This window comes from Lagopus muta, chromosome 2, assembly GCF_023343835.1.
Source record: "Lagopus muta isolate bLagMut1 chromosome 2, bLagMut1 primary, whole genome shotgun sequence".
In the NCBI taxonomy this organism is placed as follows: domain Eukaryota; kingdom Metazoa; phylum Chordata; class Aves; order Galliformes; family Phasianidae; genus Lagopus; species Lagopus muta.
In genome coordinates, this window is record NC_064434.1 from 27,939,377 (window position 1) to 27,965,789 (window position 26,413).

General features: G+C 37.4%; 1 protein-coding gene across 8 annotated transcripts in view; it reads left to right on the forward strand.

Annotated features, from left to right (window-relative positions):
• The window catches only part of COL19A1 (collagen type XIX alpha 1 chain), a 188,813-nt gene that overhangs the window by 59,445 nt on the left and 102,955 nt on the right, over positions 1–26,413 (forward strand). For 7 of the 8 annotated variants that reach the window (XR_007375265.1, XR_007375264.1, XM_048936539.1 and 4 more), the window contains exons 11-12: positions 5,128–5,181; positions 9,064–9,108. Coding sequence is in view for 6 of the 8 variants with exons in the window: in XM_048936539.1 (XP_048792496.1) it covers positions 5,128–5,181; positions 9,064–9,108 (99 nt within the window). In the remaining 2 variants the exon portion in view is untranslated. The remainder of the gene's footprint in view (positions 1–5,127; positions 5,182–9,063; positions 9,109–26,413) is intronic. The other variant, XM_048936538.1, reaches the window with a different exon arrangement.

A 26,413-nucleotide genomic window follows, 5' to 3' on the forward strand; every position in this document is an offset into this window, starting at 1 on the left:
CTAATATAAACTCAGTGCAGCAGTTATTATAGTAAATATAATAGTCATAATAAATTTTATTTTAAAAAGAGCTCAGTGATTCATTAATATTGGAGAATGCATTTTATCTGACACTAAACATTATTGCATTTCAAATATTACTTCAGCAAGGTCAATTAGGTGGATTTCCAGTTCTTTTGAAAATTTAATAGGGTTTAGATTTGTTTTAAGGCTGTGCTATGGCTGAGTTAACGATAAATCAATAGCAGTTGTGGAGGTCCAGGCAATTTTTCTTTTGGCTGACACACTGTAAAGGAAAAAATGTACTTATAAAATCAATCAGTTGTCCATGAGTACAAGATCACTTCATTCTTTTTTTTTATTGTCTTGTTTCAGATGATCGAAGTATCTAGTGGCCTGGACTTAATTATCTGAACTGTTTGTCTGTAAGACCTTATGAATCTTTCAAAACCTTCTGCAGACAGAAACCCATTTTGTTATTCTCAGTACTCCACAGAAAATTTTTTCATGCTTTTTATCTGCAATTTCTTCATGCTGTCTATATGATGTCACAGGTCAACTGAGCTGGATTGTTAACAAGACCATGTTCAATTCATGCATTTTTAAATAACAATGTGAAAATATATTGAACAATACACACTTTTATCAGTCATAAATCACAGTGTGCTTTTGACCCTTCTTACCTAAGAAATGTAACAGAGTGATTGGCCTTTGAAAAAGGTGCTAGTTGGGTCATTAGGTGCAGTCTGAAAAGTAGATAAATAATAATGGTAAAAACCCATCAGGCTTTGGAACACAGTGAGGCAGAATAAGGAGAAGCTGCTCTATTCTGCTGCTCTTTTGACACTGTGTGGAACTTACCACTGATTTGTAATGCTCCACTATTACCTCCTCAGAAGGCACTGCAGATACCGAGGAATTTCATCCTAAAAATATTGTAGGAGAGAGGGGAGGAGAATAAGACATAAATCAGCTGTTGGAAGTTGCACAGAACCATGGCACAGCTGGGAAGTAAATGTAAACCACCCGAGGTCCTGGTTATGTACTGGTAATGCATTCTACCTTCATTTTTCTCCTCTATTTTATTGTTAAGTGCCTTGCATTCCATTCCTGTCCTTGATATCAGTGGCATTTAGGAATGGGGACTGGTAGCCTGTCTTCAAGGCTGAGGAGTCAGTTCTTGATGGGGAATGTCAAGAAGATAAAGGCAGCTGTCACTTCTCTAAGGATGTGTGATGGTAGTGAATATCACTTGTATTTGTCAAAAGCATAAAGGGCATCTACAGTTGAGTCTGCTTCAGATGATACTTCTGTTGATGGTATAAAAGCTTCTCCTTGACGTAGGTTTTGGGCAGTTTCTTATCAATTTCTTAAAGAAAAGAAAAGGCAATGTACAGGCCTACTTATTTCCTACATTATGATGCATTGAAATAAGTGTGATAGTCCTTTTGTCTCCATATTTTCAGAACTCTGAATTCTTGTGTGTGAAAGCAATTTATGGAGCGAAGAAACCTCTGACTTGGACAATTTATTTGAAAAATATGCATGCTTTATGTATTTGAATATAGACGTTGTGGTAGTCATACACTGTCAGCACATGCTAACAGAAAATTAAAAAGGAAATAAAGCCAATTGGAGAGTTCAGTCTGGAGTAAGGAGCCCCATGATCATATTTTCTGGAGCTCTGAGCTCGCCTCTACCTGCACATTCATTAGTTCGTGTGCCAAGAACTGAGGCTTAAATTTTTAATGTCTGATTTTCAGTATGTTAACTTCTAGGTGCCTGAAAGGCTAGATGTCAGACTTGTCCGAAAGACAGGAGGGGCTGGAAATGAAGAAAATTAATGCCTCTTGAAATCAGGTTATGTCATTCTAATAGGGCTGTTTTCATTTGGACATCTCTTGAGCAGCTGCATAGAAAAGCCACAGGAGCCCTGCCCCCTGGGAGATAAGGATACACAAGCCCTCTGACCAGCTCTCACTCCCTTGGCCAAACTGTGGAATACCTGACATGCTGAAATTGCTGAGGAAGCAGAACAGAGGAAAGGAAATTAATTGTCTGAGTCCCTTCTTCATAGGATTATTTTAAGGGAGAATCTTACACTTGTTCACATGGATTCAATTTGCATGAAGGAAAAATGGGCGTTTCATTAGGGCCTTTGCAGCCTGTCAGTGCTTAGCATTTGTTAGTTCAGAAGGGGCCAAGCAGGAACAAAAGGATCATAGATGCAGTGAAACCAAAGTGTCATAATATTTAGCACAAGCTTCCTGATGTAACCATTCCTGAAGTTTCACAGGGTGACTCCTGAATATATCAACTGAGTATGTTTTTAAATAATTAATATTTTTTCAGGTGGTTTCAACCATTAACATGAGCCTGCTTAGAGAAACAAGGAAATACTCCAGTAGGTTAAGGAATATGTCATCTAATGGAGTATAATCTGTGTGGGATTGTTAATTTATTGAAGGGAAAAGTCTGACCCTGTTGGTGGCTCTTGACTCGCTCTGTGCTTGTTACGAGGGGAAGGATGTTGATAGAGCCTGTGATAGTACATTGTTGAACATTCCACTGCATTTCTGCAATGCTAAAAATAGTTGTCCTCATTTTAAAACACCAGACTATTAGATTATTCCAAGGGTTAGGCATACTCAGGGTAATGGAAGGTGCATATCCATAAATTATCAGAAGAGTGAGTACCACTTAACCATCCTGATTTTACTTCTATTAAGATTATTTCCTTGTTGGTAATTCTGAGGTAGCAAATTTATTCTGTAAATCAAGCTCCTTAAAGTGCCCCAGTAATTGTAAAAGAAAAACTGCTTATTCCTCCTGCCGAAGAAATATCTGCCTGTTGGCTTTTTTATTTTATTTTTGCAAAACCCTGTATGTAAAATATGTATCTGAAATATTTGAAAGTGATTCTCTTCTGCAGCCACGAGGAGAATCTCACAAAGTTCTAATGTATTTGACTATAAACTGTGCTAATGCCTAGAAAGTTTTAAATAGCAAAGCACATTCTGAGTCACTGATTCCTTTTTTATTCTTTGTTAATGTGGTACCTAATTCATATTGGCATAGTGTTGCATAGTGTAGATACCTGAGCTGTATGAAGTATATTCGTTACTTGCATTTTGGATTAGGATCTCATTTTTCTTGTTATTTATTTATTTATTTGAAAGTCCTTTTCTTTTTTTCTTTTTTCTTTTTTTTTCTTAATAGGGAAAAATAGCAAAATATGGAAGTCAAAGTATAAAAATTCTCATGAAAATAGCGTGCATTCTGGGATAGTTGCTAAGCAGATAGCTATTGGGAGCTCACTGTATCCTGAAAACTTTCAATTAGAAACTGTATCCTTGGTTTTATAGGGAGTTGAAATGCAGGTAAGAACTTCAGGATCAATAAATCATAAATACATCGAGAACCCTGATTGTATGTACACTGAATGTTTCCAAAGCAGTTACAACATCAATCATTTCAGATTTAATGAAAATCAGTATTGATGCTGTGGGAGATTATTTGTGCATTGTTGTGTTAAAGGAGTCATAATTTGTAGAGTGCTGATTAAACAGTGCAAGACAAAACATCTATGCCTTGTGTTCGTAGAAAACAAGCAAAGAAAAAAGCTGTGGGTATGCAATTTTTCATCTATTTTATAGTGATTCCATGTAATAATGAAGATAAAATATTGTCTGGTAACTGTTTGACTGCAAGGAATGCTTTTGAAATCACATATTCATATTGTGAATTTGGAGAAAATGAAGGAATAAGGATTACTTGTGAATATTAATTAGAATTTTTCCCCATTGTGACAGCACTTATTTTTACAGAAGGGAAATGTAAGAAAAACGTTAGATATTGTGCCATGGGTGGAATTATAAAAATGTCATTTTTAACAATCTATTTTAAGCTGTATTTTAATTGTTACATGTCATGGGTGCTTTGTACTTATTTGCTTCGTTACTTGCATCATTTTGATGAGTAATTGTTCTTTTATTGGCTCTTTGTGTTGTTCAGAGAGACTGGAGCTTTTCCTTTGTCTCTCTTCTTGTTTGTGTCTGTGAGGCATTTATCTTCCACTTGGCTTGGAATCAAACAAGTGAACTTTCAGAACTTTTTGTTGCTGAGCTCTGGCTTGGCTAAAAAACTATTTGGGTGGTATATAAGTTACTCAGGGAAACTTCTGTCAAGAAATTAAGGCCCATGAATGGAATGCAGATAGCATTTGATTTTAGATTCCTTTAATAAGTCTTCTAAGCTCCCACTTGAATTCATAGGAGTGTGGATGAATTTATCTAACAGAACTTAGCTTAACAACTTCAGATTTACTGAGACCAATGTACTTCAGTGTGGCATTTTCATGGTTCTGTAAATGGAGATTAGTTCTTAGCTTTCAGTGGTGTAGCCTGGCTCTCAGTAGCTCTGTAACTGTCTAACAAGCTTTGCTAAGAAGGAATGGAGAAGGAAATGGTTGAACCAATCTCAGTTCTAATTCTAAATGTGATATTTCTAGGTTTCTGACTGTACTTGTTACTTGTTTCTATTTGGATTTTCTTGTTCTGCTTGTTTACTTTGGTGTTTTTTTTTCTGCTAAAGTAGTTTTAATTCAGATGCTGGGGATTGCATTGAGCAGGGACAGTTGCCTTTTAAAAGCATTTCTGATTAACTTGTTTCTATCTATGCTCAGTTGCAATGCAACTCCTAAGCATCCAGTTTCTTGAACAGAATTTAAAAATCCTAATCAAATTCTTAGTATTCATGAGAAGTGCATGAGGAAAGTCATTTGAGGAGGAAGAGTTTTACAACTGTAGCAGCTGTACGGGAGAGTTGCCGTGCTTTTGCAAAACGTGAGATAGGAGAGGTAGTAATTTAACAACATAATCTTTTCACTGTCAAAACATTCATAACACCAGCGATTGTTAACTGTCTGATATTTTGGAAATGAAATGTATTATAAGCAAAAGCAAGACAGATATAGATGGTTCTAGAAATCAATTAAATGCTTCTGAAAAAAAGAGTGAGTAGCAGTGCATCTCTAAACGTTCTGGTGGTTTGTTATTTCCTCTCTAGATTTAGCTTAGTCGTGACCTAGAACTGAAAAAAATGATGGTTATGTACATTTTATTTCAGGGGGACACTGGCTTAGTGGGTGCTCCTGGCATACCTGGTCTTACTGGTTCCAAGGTAAAAAAAAAAAAAAAAAAAAAAAAAAAAAAAAAAAAAAAAAAAAAAAAAGTATATATATTTCACTTTTTGCCAGCTCTCCAGTATTTACCTACATTGTATTTGAATGTTTTGAACTTGTAGAGCACAACAAAGGATCTTCACTATCAGCTCACAAGAGAAAGGACATGAGGTGCAGTGGCACAGATGTGCCTGCCAGTGTTACTTTGCATTAAGAGCAGTTGCCTCTGTCTCAGTACTGTGCAGGGTCTTTGCAGCCACCAGATATACAGATTCAAGAATCTGATATTTGAGCCTTATGATCTCAGCAAAATGAAATGAGGGAAGTGCTGCTTCTTGCACTCTTCCATTTTTATCTTTTACTCCTCCTCGGAGGTAGAATACTGTAGGAATGATAGAACCTGCAAAAAGATGCTTGTGCATTACAGACTTTACTGATAATATTTGTTAAAGATTCCCAACACTTACCATGATCTGATTTTCTTTTCACTAAGTAGGAGCTATGTTTAATCATAAGTGTTTGGAATGGAATCCCAATGTCATGTGTTTCTATCTGACTAATTCCTATTAGAAAATCATATGTAAAATGGCTTTGCTGTTTCGAAAAATTAAGGGACTAATGAAAAAAAAAACATGATTATATTAGAATTTAAAGTGTTGATAAGCATGAGCATCATGCAAAGGGATGATTCGCATATCTTTAGGGCAGATATTTCCTGCAGTATGGCAATAAGCAAAGGAACATATTCTCTGCAGATGAGGTAGCTAGCATTGAGTTTCACAACAGACTTACCACTACCAATTTATGCATTCGAAGCCAGGATCTTATTGACTTACAGTGTATTTAAATAGTGATAAAAATTGTATTATGAGTCCCATATTGAGTATGAAGAGGAAAACAGTGACTGTCTGTTAAAAACATCATGTGAAGTATTTAGCTTACCACATATGAATTCGGCCACAAAAAGGAGAATTCAAGTCAGTCTTAAAGGTGTTATTTTGCAACATTAGTGTTTTGTTTTGAAGCATCTTACCCTTGGCTAGTACAGACTAATATCTTAGTGCTCTCTCTATGTTTTCTGTTGCTACATTTCTTATTTTTTTTCTAATTGAATGTGGCAATGAAAGTGAATATAAGCAAATAATCTGTTATTGTGAATAAAGTAAACCATGCATTTGACTACACAAGGAGAACATTATGCTTGGTATTGGTGATCTGAAATGTTGTTGTGTTTTGGGCCTCTTCCACGCTTCTTGAGAATTGTGGAAAAACTGTAGGAGGTTCAGCAGGGACTGTGGAAAACATGGCCTGTGAGGTGAGAATCACAGCACTAAGTTTGTTAAGTCTGTCAAAGAGACACATTAGGGACTGCCTTGCAGTTTTAAGGAGCCAGGAGAGCTGATTAATCTTCAAGAGCAGCTTTGTAAAAGTTGAAGATCGGTCTGCTGTGGTATGCCAGCAAATGTGCATGTGTGGAAGTGGAAGCAGAGTTGAGCTACCCAGTATGAATATGGAAACATTGAAAGAAACAAATAGAAAGAAGGGGACATAGTCTTTAGTAGGATCTATTGTGATAGAGATGGTTTCAAACTAAAAGAGGGGAGATTTAGATTGGCTATAAGAGCAACGTTTTTTTTATGGCAAGGGTCATGAAGCACTTGAGCAGGTTGCCTGGAGCGATGGTGGATGACCTGTGCTTGGAGACACTCAAGGTCAGGCTGGACCACACTCTGATTAACCTGATCTATCTGTAGATGTCCCTGTTCACTGCAGGGGAGTTGGAATAGATGACCTTTACAGGTTCCTTCCAACTCAATAATACAATTCTATGAAAAGAATATCTGATATTCCTGCTGTTTGACAATGTAGTGAAAAAGGCCAACTGTGTGTGGGTTGCTTTAGCAAGATTATGGATAGCAGGTCAGGGGAAATGATTATTTTGCACTTTTGTGACTGCATCTGTGTCCAGCTTGAGGCTACTGGGAGAAGGAGAGAGCAGTTGACTGAGGTGACCCCAGTGGGGGATCACAAGGATGGCCAGGAACCTACAGACCACGGTATATGAAGAGAGGCTGAGGAAGCTGGGTCTGTTCAGCTGTAAGATTACATAGTTTGGAAGGTGGCTGGGAGTAGGCTTCTACTGCTCTTTGCAAGTAATGAGAGGGTGCAAGTATCCTGAGCGAAACTTATCAGAGGTGGACTGTGAAAGGACAAGGCCATGGATACAAGCTCCAACCAAACAAATTTTGTAAGGCTGATTTTTATATGATGGATTGTGAATTGAATAAAGACAGAATTTGTGATCTTATAAATGTGAAAGCTAAATGAAAATTCTCTGTTCCTGTTTGTTGAAAGTAAGTAGAAATTAGCTATGTTTAGAGGAATGGGAAGCAGAGTAGAGTTTGCATACATTCAGAAATTTATTTCAGCAATTAACCACACATTTTTAGGTAAGAGCATCTGGAAGGTTACTTTACGAGATCACATTTTGCATGCTTTGTCTTGGTCATGCTTCTGAAACTGACCCCGAAAGTGATGAATGCCTCAGTAACTCCAGCTGGGGGAAAAAAAAAAATAAATAAATAAAAGTAAAAAAAAAAAGTAGGGAAGAGCTACTGCAGGCACCTCCTGCAAGTCCAAAGCTGTTTGATAATGCATAAATCTGCGTGTCTCCTAAATTTCAAATTTAATTCCCAGATACGTACCAGACAATACTGTATTGATTAAACAATTTGGCAAATTGTTGCTAGAAAGTTTGCAAGTTGTAGCCTGCTGTTTTAGTTGACCTCATTTAAACCTCAGACTTCTATATATGGAAATGAAAATCTCTGAAGGGTGAAAGAATGTTTAGACATTACTCAATTTAATTTTTTAAAGTAATTTAGAAAAAAGCCATATGCTGTACTTCAGAAATTATCCAGTCTCCTCATTTTCAGTCTGTAGAACTCATGTGCGTTGTACTGAGCCAGTGACACCTGTGAAGGCATGCAAAATGTCCTTTGCCAGGTAATTTAAGGGAGAAAGAGTATAGGTGTGGAGTTTGTTTTGTGGTGGTGTTGGGGTTTGTTTGGTTGCTTTTTTTTTGCTTTGTTTTGGTTCTTGTTTAAATTATGTAAGTTTTGTACTACAAGTATATAATTTTGATTGTATTTCTGTTGTATGTCTTAAAAAATGGACAAAAATATGTTAATAAAGATCTGAAAAAAACAGATACTGTTCTTGTAACGCATCCAAGCCTCGAACCATTTGACAGAGACATTAGCATAGTAAGATTGCTGCATTAGCATCTTTTTCTGAGGTAAAAGTTATCAAATTGGAGCATTATAATAGGTCTTTCTATTGTAAGATCATTTAATAAAGAATTCATTCTGCTGCAATAAGCTGAATTTGAGTTAGCATTGCAAATTGCACTCCTATTATTTTATAGTGTTTCAATTAATTGGAAATTACCAAGTAGAAGGGATGGGTTTTCTTTCAATAAGTTGTATTTGGATCTTTTGCTCAATTGGGGTGGGTTTTTGAGGCCTTCACGGCTGACTAGGCATATTTAAAAATTAACATGCAGGAATTGATAGGAATAAATATATTAAAGCTGATTCTGCAGAATACCAAGACTGTAGCAAATGGGTTTAGAATCGACAGTTTAGAATTCTTAAAGCTAGGAATATCCATTTGGTTGAATGAAAGAATGATTGGTTATTAAAAAGCCATGGCAACTTTTGTGGAGGTTTTATACATTTTTGAATGCAAGATTATTGTTGCCCATATAGTTTCTTGTGTTTTGTTCCCATAATAAAAAGTCAATGTAATACAAAATATTTTAAGAAATGCAATACTTAGAAGAACATTTGAGATATTATTTGTATTGTTTTGTGTTCCAGGGTGAACATGGCCTTCCTGGTAGTAAAGGTGAAGAAGGTGAAAAGGTAAGTTGTTCTGACCATGTTTCTTATTTTTCTGTTTTAATGTTCTGATATATGACAAGCTAAGTGGAGCCTCATTCGGAAGGCATTCCTTAACTCTTTCACAAATAAAACTCCTTTTTTATTTTTTTTGTGTCAGTGATTTCTGAAAGGCTTAATAAATAAGCAGTTATTTAATATTAATTACTGTCATCAGCACATCCTTCGGAATCATGTTTTTTAAGAAAATATCCAATAATGAAGTCTTACAGAACCATAACCACTGGACTCCAGTGGTGTCTACTGCTACTAAATTTCTATGGTAACTAGTGAATGTTTATTTATACTGTATGGAATGCATGATGAGATGATGTAGGTATTTATAGTACTTGGTTGTTGCCTTTATAAATTACAAATGCACTTTATAAAGAACGTACTGAAATATGTTGAATGTAATTACCAAATGTTTTACATTCTTTTCCTCCTAAAAACATAAATTCATTACCATTGAAAATTTTTCCATTTCTTGTAGCATGATAACTGACAGCTAGCTTAAAAAGGTTAGATTTTATTGATATGCTTCTGCATACCGATGCAGTAGTTAACCTGATTTTAGTCTACTGAACATATCCGACTTCAGCCAGAATGACATGATTGCTTGGCCTCACAGGATGCAGGTGCATGTACCTCTTCCTTACTCTGCCAGTTCTGTTCCCTTCACTGATGGATTGACAGATTGTTTTAAGGACCTTATTTTCCTAGCTGGAGTAAAAATTCCAAGTGCAAATTATAAGAGAAACCTTTCCCTGTTTTTCAGCAGTGTGTATCAGAAATGGAGCCTGAAACTGTTTGTTGTAATTACAGATGCTCTGCTTTGGTCAGAAATAGTTGAAAAAACATGAGTGTTAAAATGTGAATTAGACTTGCCCTTTGGAAGGCTGTCTTAGGTGACAGAATGCTGGTCTGGGTTGCTCTAGATGGTTCAAGACAATATTCCTGCACGACTTCAGATGCATAACAAATCATCAAAGACAAGTCTGTGTTGAGGGACAAGTGGATGGGTCTGGTCTAACTTAGCTTGTGTGATAGGAATTGAGCTAAGAATAACAGTTTGTAGTTGAGCTTCATCTCCTTAACCAAATTTTACTTGGTTACTGATTTATTAGTAGCATTTTGGCTGATTTGGTTTAGGCAATGTGATTTAAGAATGCATCTTTTCTCTGTGCCTCAGCTCACTGTCTGAAGATGATGCAGAAAATCATTTCCACTCAACGTGTGTTATATATTCAGATGTTTATATGTTCTTCAAGATGAGGGATGAAAGATGCTGAGATTCTGGCAATATTCAGAGTAAAGAAAATGGCGAGTGGGTGAATTAAAGAAAACGCAACGTATTCCTGCTTTGTACGTGGGTAGATATACCACCCCCCACCCCCGCTGTACCCATGGAAGTGTTAGCCAGCTTTCAATGTTGATATTTTAAAGAAAATGTGTTGTTATGGTTTAACTTAGCAGATTTAAAGTTACAGAAGTTTTTTTTAGGAGGAAGCATTCTAGTAACCAGGAAGGAAGAAATATCAGAAGTAAAAGTCAGCATCCATAGCAACTAACGTTTATCATGTGAAGATTCAGTCTAAAAAAAGCGCTTGTTAAGGTTGAGTGTTTCTAGCTTCATAGACAGATCTTATTTCCTCCACGGCATCGTTATTCATCAGTTCTGTAGGACTTGTTGATTTTTTTTTTTACTCATAATTGCTCTGCAGCTGTGCCGTGCTTTCCTTGAGCTATATGAATAAATTGTGTTTGGACACAGGCACATGGATCCAGCTGTTGCTGCCACTCTCTCTGCTTGATTTCCCTAACACTAAGGCAGAGATAAAATGACCAAATGACTGACAGCAACGTTTTTCATATGTGGGAGATGAGTCAGCACATTTTAGACTTTTGTCCTCTTCAAATTCAGAATCTAATTGAAAGATTCCATTTAAATGTATTTCCAGTTTAATAATACATTCAGCTGTTCTTCAAAGAAAAGGAAATATACAAGCAGAAGAATCCTTTACCAAAACTTATATGAGACGGTCTCATCAGAAGCTTTACATCCTGATATGTGAGGAGGGAGTGTCTTTTAAGGTTACACAAAGTAGCTCTCAGTTTGGGCTGTAAGTTATTCACTTTGGCCATAGTTTAAATAATTTTGCATATTCCAGTTGTTAAATTCTGGTATAAAAAATGTATCAGTGCTCTTGTGTCGTGACGCACTGTCCCGAATAAAATGTCTGTGCTACTTTGTGAGTGACAAACATGGTTAAAAAGACTGTAACTTAAAATTTGATTTTTACTAATGAAAAAAGCTCAGTCAGATCTTGCACATCAAAGAACAGGACAGTGTTTGTTGTTTTGCACTGTACCTTGAGTGGGTTACAGCTACTTGAACATTAGGTGTTTGCCATTTCTAGCTCACCGCAAGTAAAGCTGGTGCAGAACTGGTGGGAGAACACTTCGAGGAGAGGCAGCTACCAACAGCAATTCAGAAACCTAAAGTAGCACTGAATGCTTTTTGAAGGAGGTTGGTTAAGGGACATTCCTTCAATTGAGCCCATTCACCACATCAAACCAGTTGACTTGGTCTTGATTGTATTTTCTGTTTTGTCTGAGGAAGCTTTGGGGATGTTGTGGGCAACTGAGGCGAAAGTGGTTGTATGTAAATCAAAGATACAGGAGGCATCTTTAGGTCAATATGCTAAGTGTGATTCCTTCAGGCTATTAAAAGGTTTCTTTGCCACACGTGGGTCTCCTTCAGGAATCTGGAATTCTTGCCTTCGTTTTGTTTGGAGGTTTTTTTGGTTTTGTTTTTTTCCATTTCAGATTGAACCAGTACTGGCATGTACAGGTGTTAATGCTGCGTGCTTTCCTGCCACAGGAAATAATATACTCTCGGTGTAAATTTGTTTTAATCCTCCTTTATATTCTATTTGCTTTGTGTTAGGGAGCCAATGTCATAGTCTCACAAGATAGTGTTACAACTGGCAACAAAAGCATTGGTCTATTCTTCTATAGCATGACTGAAATCATATACACTGAGAGCAGTTTTAATTGATTTGCTGACAGGAAGGAAGATTATACTGAGTGAATCTGTCCTCCTTCCAATAATATTCAGAACTGTCATTGTATGGTATGAACTGTTAGTGGCTGGAAAACAGCCTTAAAACCCAGAATGTTTTTGACACATCGAAGATATAGCCTAGCAGATTAGCATCTAAGAAAAAGGTCTAAGTGCAAAGATCTATTTGTAGGGGAGAATAAATATGGTTTGAGGGGAAAAAAGTAGCATCCACTTGCAAATTACAGTCTGTGGATTATTTGGATGCGAAACTGGTGACTCGTGGAATCCTTATAGTTGGAAGGACCTTTAAAGGTTGTCTAGTCCAACTCCCCTGCAGCGAACAGGGACACCACAGCCGGATCAGGTTGCCCAGAGCCTGATCCAGCCTTACTGTGAAAGTCTCCAGGGATGAGGCATCCATCACATCTCTGGACAACCTGTTCCAGTGCCTCACCACCCTCACTGTAAAAGACTTTTTCCTTACATCCAACCTATCCTCTAAATCTATCCTCTTTAAGCTTGAAACCACTTCCCCTTGTTCTGTCACCATAGGCTCTGCTAAAGAGTCTGTCCCCTTCTTTCCTGTAGCTCCCATTTTAGATACTGATCAGATCACCCCATCTCTTCTCTAGGTTGAACAGCCCCAGCTTTCTCAGCATGTCCTAGTAGGAGAGATGTTTCATCTCTCAAATCATTTCTGTTCTCCTCTAGACGTGCTCCACGAGGTCCGTGTCTCTCCTGTACTGAGGAGTCCACATCAGATTGTAGTATTCCAGGTGAAGGCTCACCAGACAGAGCAGAGGGGCAGGATCACCTCCCTTGACCTGCTGGCCACACTTCTTGTGGTACAGCCCAGGATACAGATGGCTTTCTTGGCTGTGAGGGAGTGAAGTCAGGCAGTTGCGAATGAAAAAAACTAAGATGTTTGAAAGTACTGTCTGCAATACTAATGAAGTAGTTCTGTGCTACATAGTATTGGTAAGGCTTCAGTGTAAAGGCTGTTGAAAGGAGATCACCAAGAATAACTAGTCTGTATAACACATAGTCCTGGAGAAAGATTAGTTAGCATAGAGTCAGCTGAAGAGAAATATGTAAACTGTCTTCAAATACATAAAACTACTGCGAAGAGGAAGGGAATGGCATATTTCCTATTCCTGACACAGGTAACATGCAGAGTAACAGGCTGGAGTGCAGCAAGGAAGATAGTAGGTAGCCAGTAGGAAAGAATTCTTAGTTTCCAAACTGATTTCTTACAGAAGTGATTTCCTCTTATATTGTTTTGCACTTTTAACCTTAGTTCTAGAAAAAGGAATGATAAATAGAAAGACTTATTTATTACAGGAGATCAGATTGTCTCATAAGACTTTTTTATTTTCTGCTAATAGTATCAAAACTACTCAGTATATTATTTACACTGATTTCTAATTAGATCAGCACAGAGAGCAGCTAGGTGGTTTGTTTTTTTCATTATATATACTTGCTTGGTTTTAATGCTTAGTTAATGCTTTTCCATGATAGGACAGTAAAACTCTGGAGCAGGTTACCCACAGTCATTGTGCAGCCTCTGATCCTGGAGGTTTGAAGACCAGCTTGCAGGGGCCTGATCTAACTTCACAGCTGGCTCTGCTCTGAACAAGAATATGGACCAGGTGTCTCCTGAGGTCACTTCAGCCTCAGTTATCTGGTGATTTTATGAGAGTGCCCAGGAACATGATATTTTTCTGAATTGTGACGTGTATTCACAATATAAAACTATGTGGGAAAAAAAAGTGTCAGTGATAATTTTAAAAAATATTGGGGGGTGGATTGTGAATATTTATTTAATTCAGACAGTGGATTGGGAAAAAAAGCTGTCAAATGACTCAGTGATTTTTATGCACATGCTTTGCAATTTTAGGTGAGAACTGGACATTTTCACTAAAATAAGTTATTCAGAAATTTTTAAGCTTCACTTTTAATACTTGTTCGGAGTGTCACATCTTGGGGAGAACAGTGCTCTTCCTCAAATAACTGATCACTTGTCAGCTGGTGCTCCCTTCCTCATAGAAGCTGGATTGTCTCTGGGTAGTGAGTGGTTGCTTGGATGATGGGAATGTATGCACTCCCTGAGATGCATTAGCTTCGTTTGCTGAAACCCTATGAAACAGTTCATATTTAAATAAAAATTCTTGTAAAGTAAATTGATCTACATAAAATCTAAAAGTCTCTTCAAAAATTTAAGCACAAAAAGATAATAAGAGGATAATCTTCATAGAATCATAGAGTTGCTCAGGTTGGAAAAGACCTTAAAGATCATCAAGTCCAACCACGACCTAACCGTACTACCCTAACAACCCCCAGCTAAATCATGTTCCTGAGCAAGGGACGTGGTTAAACTTACAAGTTTATTAGTACAGTAATTACCATGCTTCTGTCTGCTCGCGTTGTCATGGTTCATTCACACAAGCTCTGCCAATTCCAGTAGCTGAAATTCTGTTCTTGCATCTTCTAAATACATTTTTACTTACAAGGTGAATCTTCAAGCAGTACTGCATATATAAAATGTTAAAAAGGAAATGAAATACAGACTAGGCTTATGAAAAGTATTACATGCAGAGAGTACCTATTATAATACAAGAATTTGCATAGCAGTAAAGTTCCTTGTGTTTCCACATCAACTACCTCACAATCCTCCAAGTTTGACGAAAAGCACAGAAAACCCAGAATCACAGCTTTTAAAGCCAGGAGAAACGTATGTTTAAAGCTATGTCACAAAATTTGAAGCATCATTTAATGACTCTGTGCTTACTCTAAGTGGAGAAAAACCAAAGTCCAGTAAATTAAAACAAAGGCAGTTTTAGCTGAAACATGGGAAAGAATTACTGCAATCTCAGTACCTAATGATAAATATTCTCTTTCACCTAGGTAGCACTTGTGTCTCCAACAGTCACTTTCTATACTGTAATTGCCAAATTCTTAATATACTGAGGCAAGATGTTTAAGTGCTTCAGTTCAGCTTAATTACTAGTTTAAACCCCGAACGGACCCATATCACAGAATCACAGAATCACAGAATCACCCGGGTTGGAAGGGACCCCAAGGATCATGTAGTTCCAACCCCCCTGCCTATCAGGGCCACCAAACATACACATTCAGATCAGGTTGCCCAGGACCCCGTCCAGCCTGGCCTTAAACACGTCCAAGGACGGGGCATCCACAACCTCCCTGGGCAGCCCGTTCCAGGGCCTAACCACTCTCCTAGTAAAGAACTTCCCCCTAACATCTAACCTAAATCTTCCCTCCTTCAACTTAAAACCATTTCCCCTAGTCCTGCTGTTGTCAGCCCTTTTGAAGAGTTTACTCCCCTCCTGGGTGTAGGTTCCCTTCAGGTATTGATAGGCTGCAATGAGGTCACCCCGCAGCCTTCTCTTCTCCAGGCTGAACAAGCCCAACTCCCTCAGCCTGTCCTCATAGGGGAGGTGCTCCAGCCCCCTGACCATCTTAGTCGCCCTCCTCTGGACCCTTTCCAAAATCTCAATGTCTTTCTTGTACTGAGGGCTCCACACCTGGACACAGTACTCCAGATGGGGCCTCACAAGAGCCGAGTAGAGAGGGACGATCACCTCCCTGTCCCTGCTGGCCACCCCTCTCCTGATGGAGCCCAGGATCCCATTTGCCTTTCGAAGCAAGGTCTGAGAACTTGAAAACCACACAAGTTGAAATATTACTGTTGATGTGGTAATAAATACTGAGACCAGTGGAGTTGTCCTTGATGCCATTATCTCAATATCCTATTACCATTATGGGCATCAGTAGCACATATTAGGAAACGGGGTTAGATTTTTATTTACTATTATTATTGTTATTATTTATTTTGGTACCTGATGCATGTGTATCACATGGGAATTGGAGATGTCCCTGAGCCTGTTAATTGGTCAGATAAATGATCTCCAAAATACTTTTTTTTTTTTTCCCCCCCCTCTGATAAATCTGTAATTTATCCTTTTTAATCTCCTGGTTCTTGCTTTTTTTGGTCACTCTAGCTAGTGTTCTTCAGCTCCCCATTTTTTCATCTTCTTGTCTTCTTCCTTGGTTAGAATAAATATTCACTACAGCATACTTCATAGGTACCCTGGAACTCCAGTGTTAGGAAACTCTTGGAACCTGAATACCACATAAATTTTGTGCTAATATGGAATCCTGTGTGTAACAGATCCATTTTATTGGGAAAAGTGTTGGCTGAAAAGGCAGCACATTTTATACGTTAAGTATAGCCAAACAAGTATAAATAATTCTTGCTAAGAGAATTTTTAATACTGATTAAAAAGAGCTAGGAAACCTCAATTCCTTTTTCACTCAGCTTCTTCAGAATACTGATATACATTCCTTGTTTCTGTTTTAACTCAGAGAAGCAGTTACTATGTGCTGTTCACTTATGAACACTTTGGTAAATTGATTATTTTACTGCAACTCTTTGATACTTTTCAATAAATAGAAAACGTACATGTATTTGACTAAGGAAACCTTTGGGAGTATAGCCATAATGAGAGTCATATGTTATTTCCAAAGTTTCATCCTTCAGTCTTTACTTTTTGTATGCTTTGATTCTGCTTTTGCCTGTGTATATATGCAAGAAGAGAGAGATAATCTGGGGCTTGTCCAGCCTAAGTGTAGAAAAAATTGTCATCTGCTTCATTTTATTCTAAACGCAGGATGTTCTTTGTGTATATTTATTATTTTGTGAAGCTCAATTTGAATTATTTCAGGAAATAGGACTTCCTCTATTTCCTTTAGAAGAGAATTCCTAACAGACCTTAGTGTCAGGAAGATTTCCTGGAGGCTAACATTTTCTACTTCATTCTATCACACCTAATGAAATACTCCTTTATCTTGCATTCATTCAGAAAATACACAGCTATGCACTTCCAGTATGTCTCCTTGTATAGTATAGTCTTTCTTTTTTCTCCCCAGTCTTCAGTAAGCATTTTTTTAAATAAACTTAAGTCAATGCAGAAGGAGTCAGCTTTCTGCAGTGCTAGTTGATGTTAGTAAACATTTTTTTTGCTTGCTGATATTTTCATGTTGGTACCATAAATCTCAGTGATGAAACCAGTCCACATGAGACAGCTAAGGTACTGAGGAAGCTTGCAGCCTACTTGAAAAATAAAAGTTATCGGTCATGGGACAGAAGACAGCAATGGACCTGGAAAGTTTATGATTAAAAACAGTAAAGTAAAAAATGACAGTTAAGAGGAACACTTATTAACTCTCCTGTATAAACTTACAATGCTGCTGTTTATCAGCTGTAGTAGAATCTGCTTCAAATAGTTCAGCATTTCTATATATACTACTTAGTATAGAATGCACCAAATTCAGTAAGCAAATCTGGGTATAAATGTGGCTGCTGCAAATAGAAATCTGTTATTTGCTATGATTTTTAGAGGAATGGAAATGCATTTTGCGTTACAATCTGATTCCAGTTCCCTCATTTTATTTGGATGGTGACACAGTCAGTCCCAATTTGCTGAAAATATGGCTCCTTGCCTTTGATATCCATAAAAACTGTTACTTTGTTTGAATTTATTTATTTATTTTTAACGATGTTGATTTAAGTCCTTTAAGATATATTTATTGCAGTCAAGGCTGAATGCTTTACCACTTGTGTGTAAACATAACCTGAGTTTTTTCATACTCGACTCTGAATGCTGTAGAGGGAAGTATTAGAATTCTCTCCCTCTCATCTTGTAACTATCTAGCATACAATTCACATCTTTTAAACTTTCAGGGGAGAATATTTTTCCTTTTTTGGGTTGTACTTATTGCTTTGCTATGACATCTTGAATGGCACTTCAGAATATTTTTTCATTAAGTCAAATGAAGTTAGATGTTTTCTGCAGGACAATCATCTCGATTAATGGGCATGAAAGTGTTTTGCTATGACATGTTTTTATCACAAGGCATATTATATACAATCACAGAGAAGCTTGTACACAGATATTTTAGGGGAAGAAGAAAAGCATATTTTTAATTCTACAAGTTCCTACCTGTATTAAAAGCAGTCCTACTGACTTTCATCCTACTAAGCTCAATGTTACCAGAGCTTGTCCTGTAATTCTGGGGCGTTTGGCTTGATGTTCTCTTCTTACTGCTCTTTCTCTTTGAAACAGGCTTCATCAGTACTGCTTGTTGGGAATAGTCCATAGCTTATCATAACTCTTTAACTGTGCCTGAGAATTGTACAGGGAAGTGTTAATTAGCCTGATTGAAATGTCTGCAAGAGACATTCACAGCTGGGGTCTATCAGTTTATTGATACAGATGACCAAGTGCCAGGTCCCAAGCTATATCACTGTTTAATTTACTTACAAATACCCATTTGGTCAGATTAAAGACTCATCTAACTCAGCATCCTGCTGCTAATGGTAGCCAGAAGGGGTGCCTAGGGAAAAGCATGAGGACAAAGTAAGTGAGTGCGGTGCTTCTCCCAGTATGCTCTTCCAGCCTCCAATTATTTCTGACAGCAATCTCAGCCAGATGTGGTTCCAGTGAATTTAGTAGCCTTCAATGGACTTATCTTCCATTAGCGTATGAAGTTTCCCCTCAAATTCATGTAAACTTTAAGCATCTGCAATATCCTGTGTTGAGGAATTATGCTGTTTATCCTTGTGTTTGAAGAATCACTTCCTTTTGTTTATTTGGAAACTGCATCCTGTTAATTTAATTCAGTGTCCCCTACTTCTTCTGTTGGAAGATTCCTTTTCTCCTTTTCATTATCAATCAGAAATCAATAAGCATCTATTATGCATCCCTAAACTGTCCCTTCCCAATTAAATAATAATTTACTTAGTATTGCCTGCTGTGATAACTGATCCATGTTTGATCTTCCTAATGGTTGCATCTGAGTGGATTTAGTAGTGTTTTAGTAGTGCTGCGAGGTTTTGAGACATTTAACTTATTTTTAGTACACAAGTTCATATGAAATTTTGATTTTAGATAACTCTCATAAGTAGCTGAGATCGTTATGTATATGCTTAGGAAGTCACATATCTGTACAGAAACTAATAATCTTCAGCCTTCTGTTACTTCTTCTTCTCAATTTTTTCTGTTTTACTGTTCTGGTATGCTGCAGTAAAAGAGAGCTGTTGGTCTCACATTGTATTTACTCTTGATAGCAGAAGAGAGACTTGAGAACACATTCATTTGTTTGTTATTAGTTAAAAGATTGTTACCTCCTGAAACACAACCAAGCTTTGAGCTCAAATATATCTTTCCATATGTAAAAGTTTGTGATGTGCAAGTGGAAATGAAAACATCTTTTTATCAGCCATAGTCATGATTTCATAATTGGTAAAACTAAAATATTTATCTTGAAAAAGATCCATAGTGTCTTTGAAAAATGCAGAGCTCTGCAGAAACAACTAGGCCTGCTCTGAGCAAGGTAGCTGGGTTGTCGGAAGCACTGTAGATTCTGTAATGTTGAGAGGTAAAGCTTAATAAATAGCAAAAGCAGAGTACCAGGCAACTTGTGTGTACTGTTTCTGTTAACACTTCTGTGTTACTTCTGTGCTGCCCTGATTGTCTCTGTGAAGGTATCCATGAATGGAAGTCTGGATACCATTACAGCTATTGATGCTCAGAAACATGCAAAAGTTTTAAAATTACTAAGACTGCAAACCTTTTCAACATCAACTTGGCTAGTAAATTGTCTGTATGCTGTGATGAGTGGAATGTGACTCATGCTCAGCCTGTGCCTTTGGATCACCAGAAACAGGAGTCATTCTCTACTGCAGCTAGGTTACCTTTTAGTTCAAGTGATAAAGCTTATTATGGTGAATTAAAATATCCTCTTTTCTGATTCCATACATCTCTTCAGTGGAAGAATGATTTTTGCTTAGTATTCATTGAGTATTTATTAACAATCTCAATTAAAAAAAATAATAATACTGTGTTGAAATATAAGAAATGCCAGAGAATAGACATATAGTTTTTTTGCAAGTAAGATGTGGCCTGAGTTGGATTCAAGAGAGAACTAGAAAGGGCCCATAAATATGGGTGTTCCCCCAAGACAGTCTGAGAGAAATATGTTTGACCGTTGTTTGACATCCAGTCATTTTGTTCAAACTTCTTTTCATATCTCTGCTTCTGCATTTGTTTAGTCTACTTCCTCTTTTTTTAATACTGTATTGGCTCTTGGTTACCTGTGCCTTCTCCCTTCCATTTTTTCTGGCTCATAGCATAGATTTCATGTTGTAAAAACACCCACAGACACACAAATTTATTCATTTGTTTTCCTCAGTTCTCTTTTCTAAAAGCTGTGTATGCTTCACTAATACCTTTGCATATTTGGAGAAAAGGATTTTTATTTTTTTTAACTGTAAATGCTTTCAAACTGGAGGCAGTTCCTAGGAGTTTCTGAGTAAGGATGGGCTATGTGAATGAGCTGGTAGGGCTCCACAGGAGAAGGCTATCAGTATTCTGCAGCTACCCGTATCAGCAAGATGGTGATGTATGCACTATTGCAGAGTACTTACGGGTATCTAATGAGAAGAGGCAATAGGATAGTCTAATAAAGCACAGTACTGATGCAATATTAGAAAACATGATGTCTATAAACATTATTTGATGCCGTCCTGCATGACATCCTGATAGCCAAATTGGAGAAAAGTGGGTTTGATGGATGGATCTCTTGCTGGATAAGGAAATGGCTGAATGGTCACACTCAGAGAGTTGTGATTGATGGCTTAATTTCCAAGTGGATCAGGGATCAGTGTTGGGACTGGTGCTATTTAACATCTTTGCAGGCTGTGCAGACAGTGGGATGGAGTGTATCCTCAGCAAGTTTGCATTTAAAACCAAGCTGAGTGGTGCAGCTGACACACTAGGGGGAAAGGATGCTATTCAGAGGGACCTGGACAGACTTGAGAGATCAGCCCATGTACAAGAAGAACATGGAGCTGCTGGAGCAGGTGCTAGAGCACCTCCCCTATGAGGACAAGCTGAAAGAGCTGGGGATCTTCAGCCTGGGGAAGAGAAGGCACTAACAAGACCTTATGGTGGCCTTTCAGTACCTGAAGGGAGCCTACAGGAAAGCTGGGGAGGGACTTCTTATAAGGGTAGGTAGCAAAAGGACAAGGAGAAATGGTTTTAAACTGGAAGAGGGCAATTTGGACTAGCTATTAGGAAGAAATTCTTTACTGTGAGAGTGATAAGATAATGCAACATGTTGCCCAGCTAGGTTGTGGATGTCCCCTCCCTAGAAGCACTCAAGGCCAGGCTGGATGGGCCTCTGAGCAACCTGTTCTAGTGGGAGGTGTTGCTGCCTATAGCAGGGGATTGGAACTAAATGATCTTAGAGATCCCTTCCAACCCAAATCATTCTATTATGAATCACACATATGCATGTGTAGCCTTGTAATTATTAAGTTTAGCTTCATTTGAAACAGGTTTCTAAACAATTCTCTGATGTGATATTTCTACAATGAGCAGGAATGTCAAAAGAAAATTTGCAGATGAAATACTTGTAGTTAAATCAGTGAACTTTGTAGGTTTAAATCAAGTCTGTAGTTTTGAATGACTATATTATATTAGATCATTCTTTACAGTTAGGATAAACATCAGACTTCAAAAGAGAGAGGTGAAAAGAAAAAAGGAAATGGCTGATCACATTGGTCACTGTTGAAGAGGACTGTTGTTCATGAATATAACAAAAATAAAATTTCATGCAATAAGGGAATCTTTTCACAGCCTGCAAGGACAGATATGTCTGTGGCTGTTGAGAAGTCAGCAACATGCATGTATTTATTTCTTCTCCCTTTACTAGTAGTTCGTGTTTGTTGTGATAATAGTGTCAATGAGAAGAACAGACTTCTTCCTTCGTCTCCTTTTTCCTATCTTCAGTGTCCCTGTGCAGTACTATTACAACACTGTGTGACACCTAGGAATGCAAATAAATCAAGGAACTCTTGACTAGAAAACAGCTTCTGTGTACTGGTTTGTATCTCATCAGATTCTGTGTCATCAGACTGATTTCTAGCTTTTCTTCAGCAACAATTCCTTCAAAAGAACAAATGTATTTGAAGAACCAGGAAGTGCTAGAGTACTATGAATGTTTTTAGGGCTGAAGAAGAACAACATGATTGAGTGAAGCTAAACTGAAAGATCCATTGCAGCCTAAGCAACTGCAATTGATAATGGCTGTTGGGTTGAGGAAAACAGACTAAAGTGACCCTGAAGTAGATTTGGAATAGTTCATCCAAAATATGTATAATGTGAAAATCTAGTTCTCTGCATCATTTGCTCCATAAATCCTTTTCTGTCATACAGTGCTGTTTGCTAATGTGGATATAGTAAGGATGTTATGAGAGATTTGTCCAAAAGCAGAAAAATGGGAAATAGCACAGAAGTATGCGTATGTGTCTAATGTAGTTAACTCCTTCAGCAGCTTTATGCCTCTATTTTGTACACTGCAGTCATTGACTGTCTGTGTTTTATTTAAGAAACTGAAGAAGCTAGCTTAGAAGAGCAGTTAATTTACCACAAAAGTTCAGAGAGTCTGTGGCAGTAAATGGTGACTCAGTTGTCTTAGATGTCTCTCGGGGCGTGGGAAGGAATGATGTTGATCTTCCTGATGTAAAGTGGCCAGTATATACATGCAGAAACAGTTTGACATGCGTCCATGTATGAGTACCTACAGAATGCCATTGTTAACCTAAACTTGCCTCTGTTGTCGATAGCTGTCTGGCAGATGCAGATCAGATTTCCCAGGGTGCTCCTTCTAAATGTGCCTGTTCCCCTGCAATGGGCTACAAAGCTTGCAGTGCCACATTTGCTCTAGACAGTTCACTGTAACTTAGCTAGAATAGAAAGATGACAGTTGTTTTCATGCGCTATATCCTATGGGATGGTTTTAATCAAGTGTTGTCAGGCATGTGATAGCTGTGGATTTTGATCCTCCCAACAAAGGAGGAAAGTTCTTACATAAAAGCTGTAATTACTATGTGTTTTTCAAAAGACAACCATTTTTCTAGCTGTGTTTTGAATTGCCCTGAGTAATTATGAGCAAGGTATGCGTATTTTGAGCACAGATCAAGCCTCCTTCTCAGATACGTATCTATCAGAAGACTGAAAATATCACACATTTAGATTTTAGTACAGAGCATGAGAACTTTATTGAAACTTCAAGGAGCTCCTGGTCGAAAGTTTGTATTTCTGTGATCATAATAAACTTAGTGTAGCCTGAGAAGATGGAGTTAAATGTTACTGCTGTCTCTACAGGTCTGATGAACACAACTCAGAAATAATCTTAGCTACAGAAAATGACATTATTTTTGTTGTCATGTGGTAGAAATAGAAATGCAGCCTTTCCAGAACAGACATTGCAGTCCATCAACTTGTGCAAACACTTGACTTTAATGTAACCATCTGCACAACATCTCTCAGAATCTAAATAACAATAGCAGTAGCCTGCCAAAATCATGAAAGTATGGGTGTCTAAAAAATACTATGTTCTGTGAGAGCAATACTATGTGTCAGCTGCTAAGAAGAACAGATTGGCTTTAGGTTCCTTAGGAGACAGTCCCTGAAAAGAAGCTGGTTTATTCCTCCTACGGAAAAATCTTCATTCAACACTAACACTAAGCCTGTATAAACAGAAACCTCCCCACTGAAAAGCAGACAGAGCTTTAAACAATTGCAGCTGAAAGTCAAAGCCATTTGTAGTATTTACTTAAGGAAGGAAAAATAGAGTGCTTATTAAATCAGACAGCTTTTTCTTTTCAGTTTTTAATCTACTGATAGAAACACAAGATAATAAAATTAAAAAAATAGTATATTTGGCATCTTGGAGCCAAATTCAACCATTAGTTCTGCTTTAGAGTATTAAAACATTAGAATTTTGTAAAAGTGCGAATACTTGTGAAAGCCCAGGTGAAGTATTATGATCCCATTCTGCTAGGGACAGTACAAAGATATATTTAAAACATAGAACTTAAGATAGAAGATGGGTTCCTATAGAGCAAACTTGGTTGTTTAAAAACAAAAAACAAAACAAAAAAAAACCAAAAGGTAAATACTATAAAATATAATGTTTCACCTTGCCTGGTTTTTGTGAATAAAACTTTAACCTTGGGATAAAAAAAATTTCATTCCAATTCTGAGAATATGTTCTCAAACAATAGTACCAGAAAGGATATAGTTTGCAGTGTTCTTTTGTTGTTGTTGTTGTTGTTTGTTTGTTTGTTTTTCTCATTGACATTGAAAGGATTATAGAAAAAAAAAAAAAAAGTGAAATGGTGATGGAAGGATGAGCAATGATAGCATACAGAACAAAGTTTTCAAACCACAATGTCAAAATTCAATATTGTGAAAAGCAAAGGTAGCGTGAGCATCTGGAGCCTGACCAGAGATAGTCTGGGGCATTTGTTGTTGAAATCAAAGGGCCTTGTTAGATTGTGATGAGTCTTGTGTAAATTGTAGCAAGTAGGATTTGAAATCTCAGTAGTTTTTCTTTATACGCCGGCTGACATCACCCAAAAGGCTGAAGTTGTGGTTTTGTCTCTCACTCTGATAAGTCTTTTAGATGAAAAGACCTACTATGCCGTGCACGTAGATTACTTGTTCTACTCATTATAATATTATTTAGTACCTTTCAGCGTTCATTAATAATCTCAATTAATATCTGTGGCCCTCATCAAGGAACCTTAGAAGTCCTTTCAATTTCAATAAGATAATGTCACACTGTCAGTAAGGACTGAGATTAGATTTAGAGATCTGTTAGAAATGCATTAAGAGGCCAAAAGATTCCTCAGCAGTGTTTTCAGTAAGGTGTTGTTGGTGCAACATGCTGTAGCATTTTCAAGGTGTGAATATATTGAATTGGAGTTCTCTGAAGGCTTAGTTCTCAAGTATGTCACAGTTCTTTAGGCCACCCAAATGGGGATTTCAGTAAGGCCAGCTGAGGCCAGTTTATTGCCACTTGGTATGCCGTGGATCTGTTAAACTATTCTGGAAATTGGTGTTGGTCAATGTTGTAATTTGAGAGTTTAGCTTTCGCAAAGAGTATACGAAGAAAATACATGACTTGACTAAAAGCAAATGTGTTCCTTCAGCCTAAAGAGGCTGCTCATTCTTACTTTCTGTTTACTTCTATCTGTCCTCTCATGTTTCCTCAGTGTCCTTTGGTTTGATTTTTATTTTGCTGTTCCTCATCTCTGAACTGTTTAGGCACTGTGCATGCAGGTATTGGCGTGGTGTATGAAGTCACTTTGTTACCATGTATATTGCTGTCATTCAAATCAGGTTCCTGTCTTTCAGTACCCTCATAAAAAGAAAAAATAGAAATAATGTATTTATTAAATGAAAGCATTTGAACTCCTTAAGACATGCTTCCTACAAACATTACTTAGCAAGTATGTTATTCTAAGAGCAAGTTCCATTTGAACGCATTGCTTTGTCATATTTTCCAAGATAACAGAATCAAGGAGCAGTCTAAAGGAAATGTTAGGCTGGAAGGGTGTACGGTGTTTTACCTGCTTCACTCCTGCACGCAAATACAGTAGATGTCATCAAGGATATCTGGAGCATTACTATGAAAAATCTGCAATGAAGGCAGTCCTGTTTTCCTTGTAAATAAGTTGTTACCATATTTTTTTTTTTTTTTTTTTTTTACTGTCTAAACTTTGGGTTTTCAATCCTTATACCTTAAACTTTCTGAATACAAATGAGAACTTTTACTTGAATTACTATGGAAAAATTCTTGTCTCATGTACAGCACTCTTTTCCATATTTCAGAGTCATCAGCTCCTCCACTGTTCACTCTTTTCTCATGTGGTTGTTTTTTTCATATTTTCTATCATTGGAAAAGGAGAAGACTTTTTTCATACTTTCTGTCATGGAGAAGAGCAGGTATCTGAAAGCTGGCAGTGTTCAGTGCAAAATATTATGTCCTGAACTGGACACTGTCCTTCACTGTTCTCATCAGTGACAAGTAAGCTAGAGTAATTGTATGGATTTTTTTCGATTTGCTTTTGGCTCATCCCAAAGTGGAACTTGGCCTTTTAAAAATAGCTTTGTGTTACAGACTCGCAGTCACTGTATGATCTGTAGTAATCCCTGTATCCCTTTCTGCAGCAAATGATATACAAGTTATTTGTTACTGGTGCATCTGATTTCTCCAGCTGGAGAGCAGTACACTGTAGCATTTGTTGAATTTGATTTTCTTTTCATGGCAGTTCTTCTTGATTGAGAT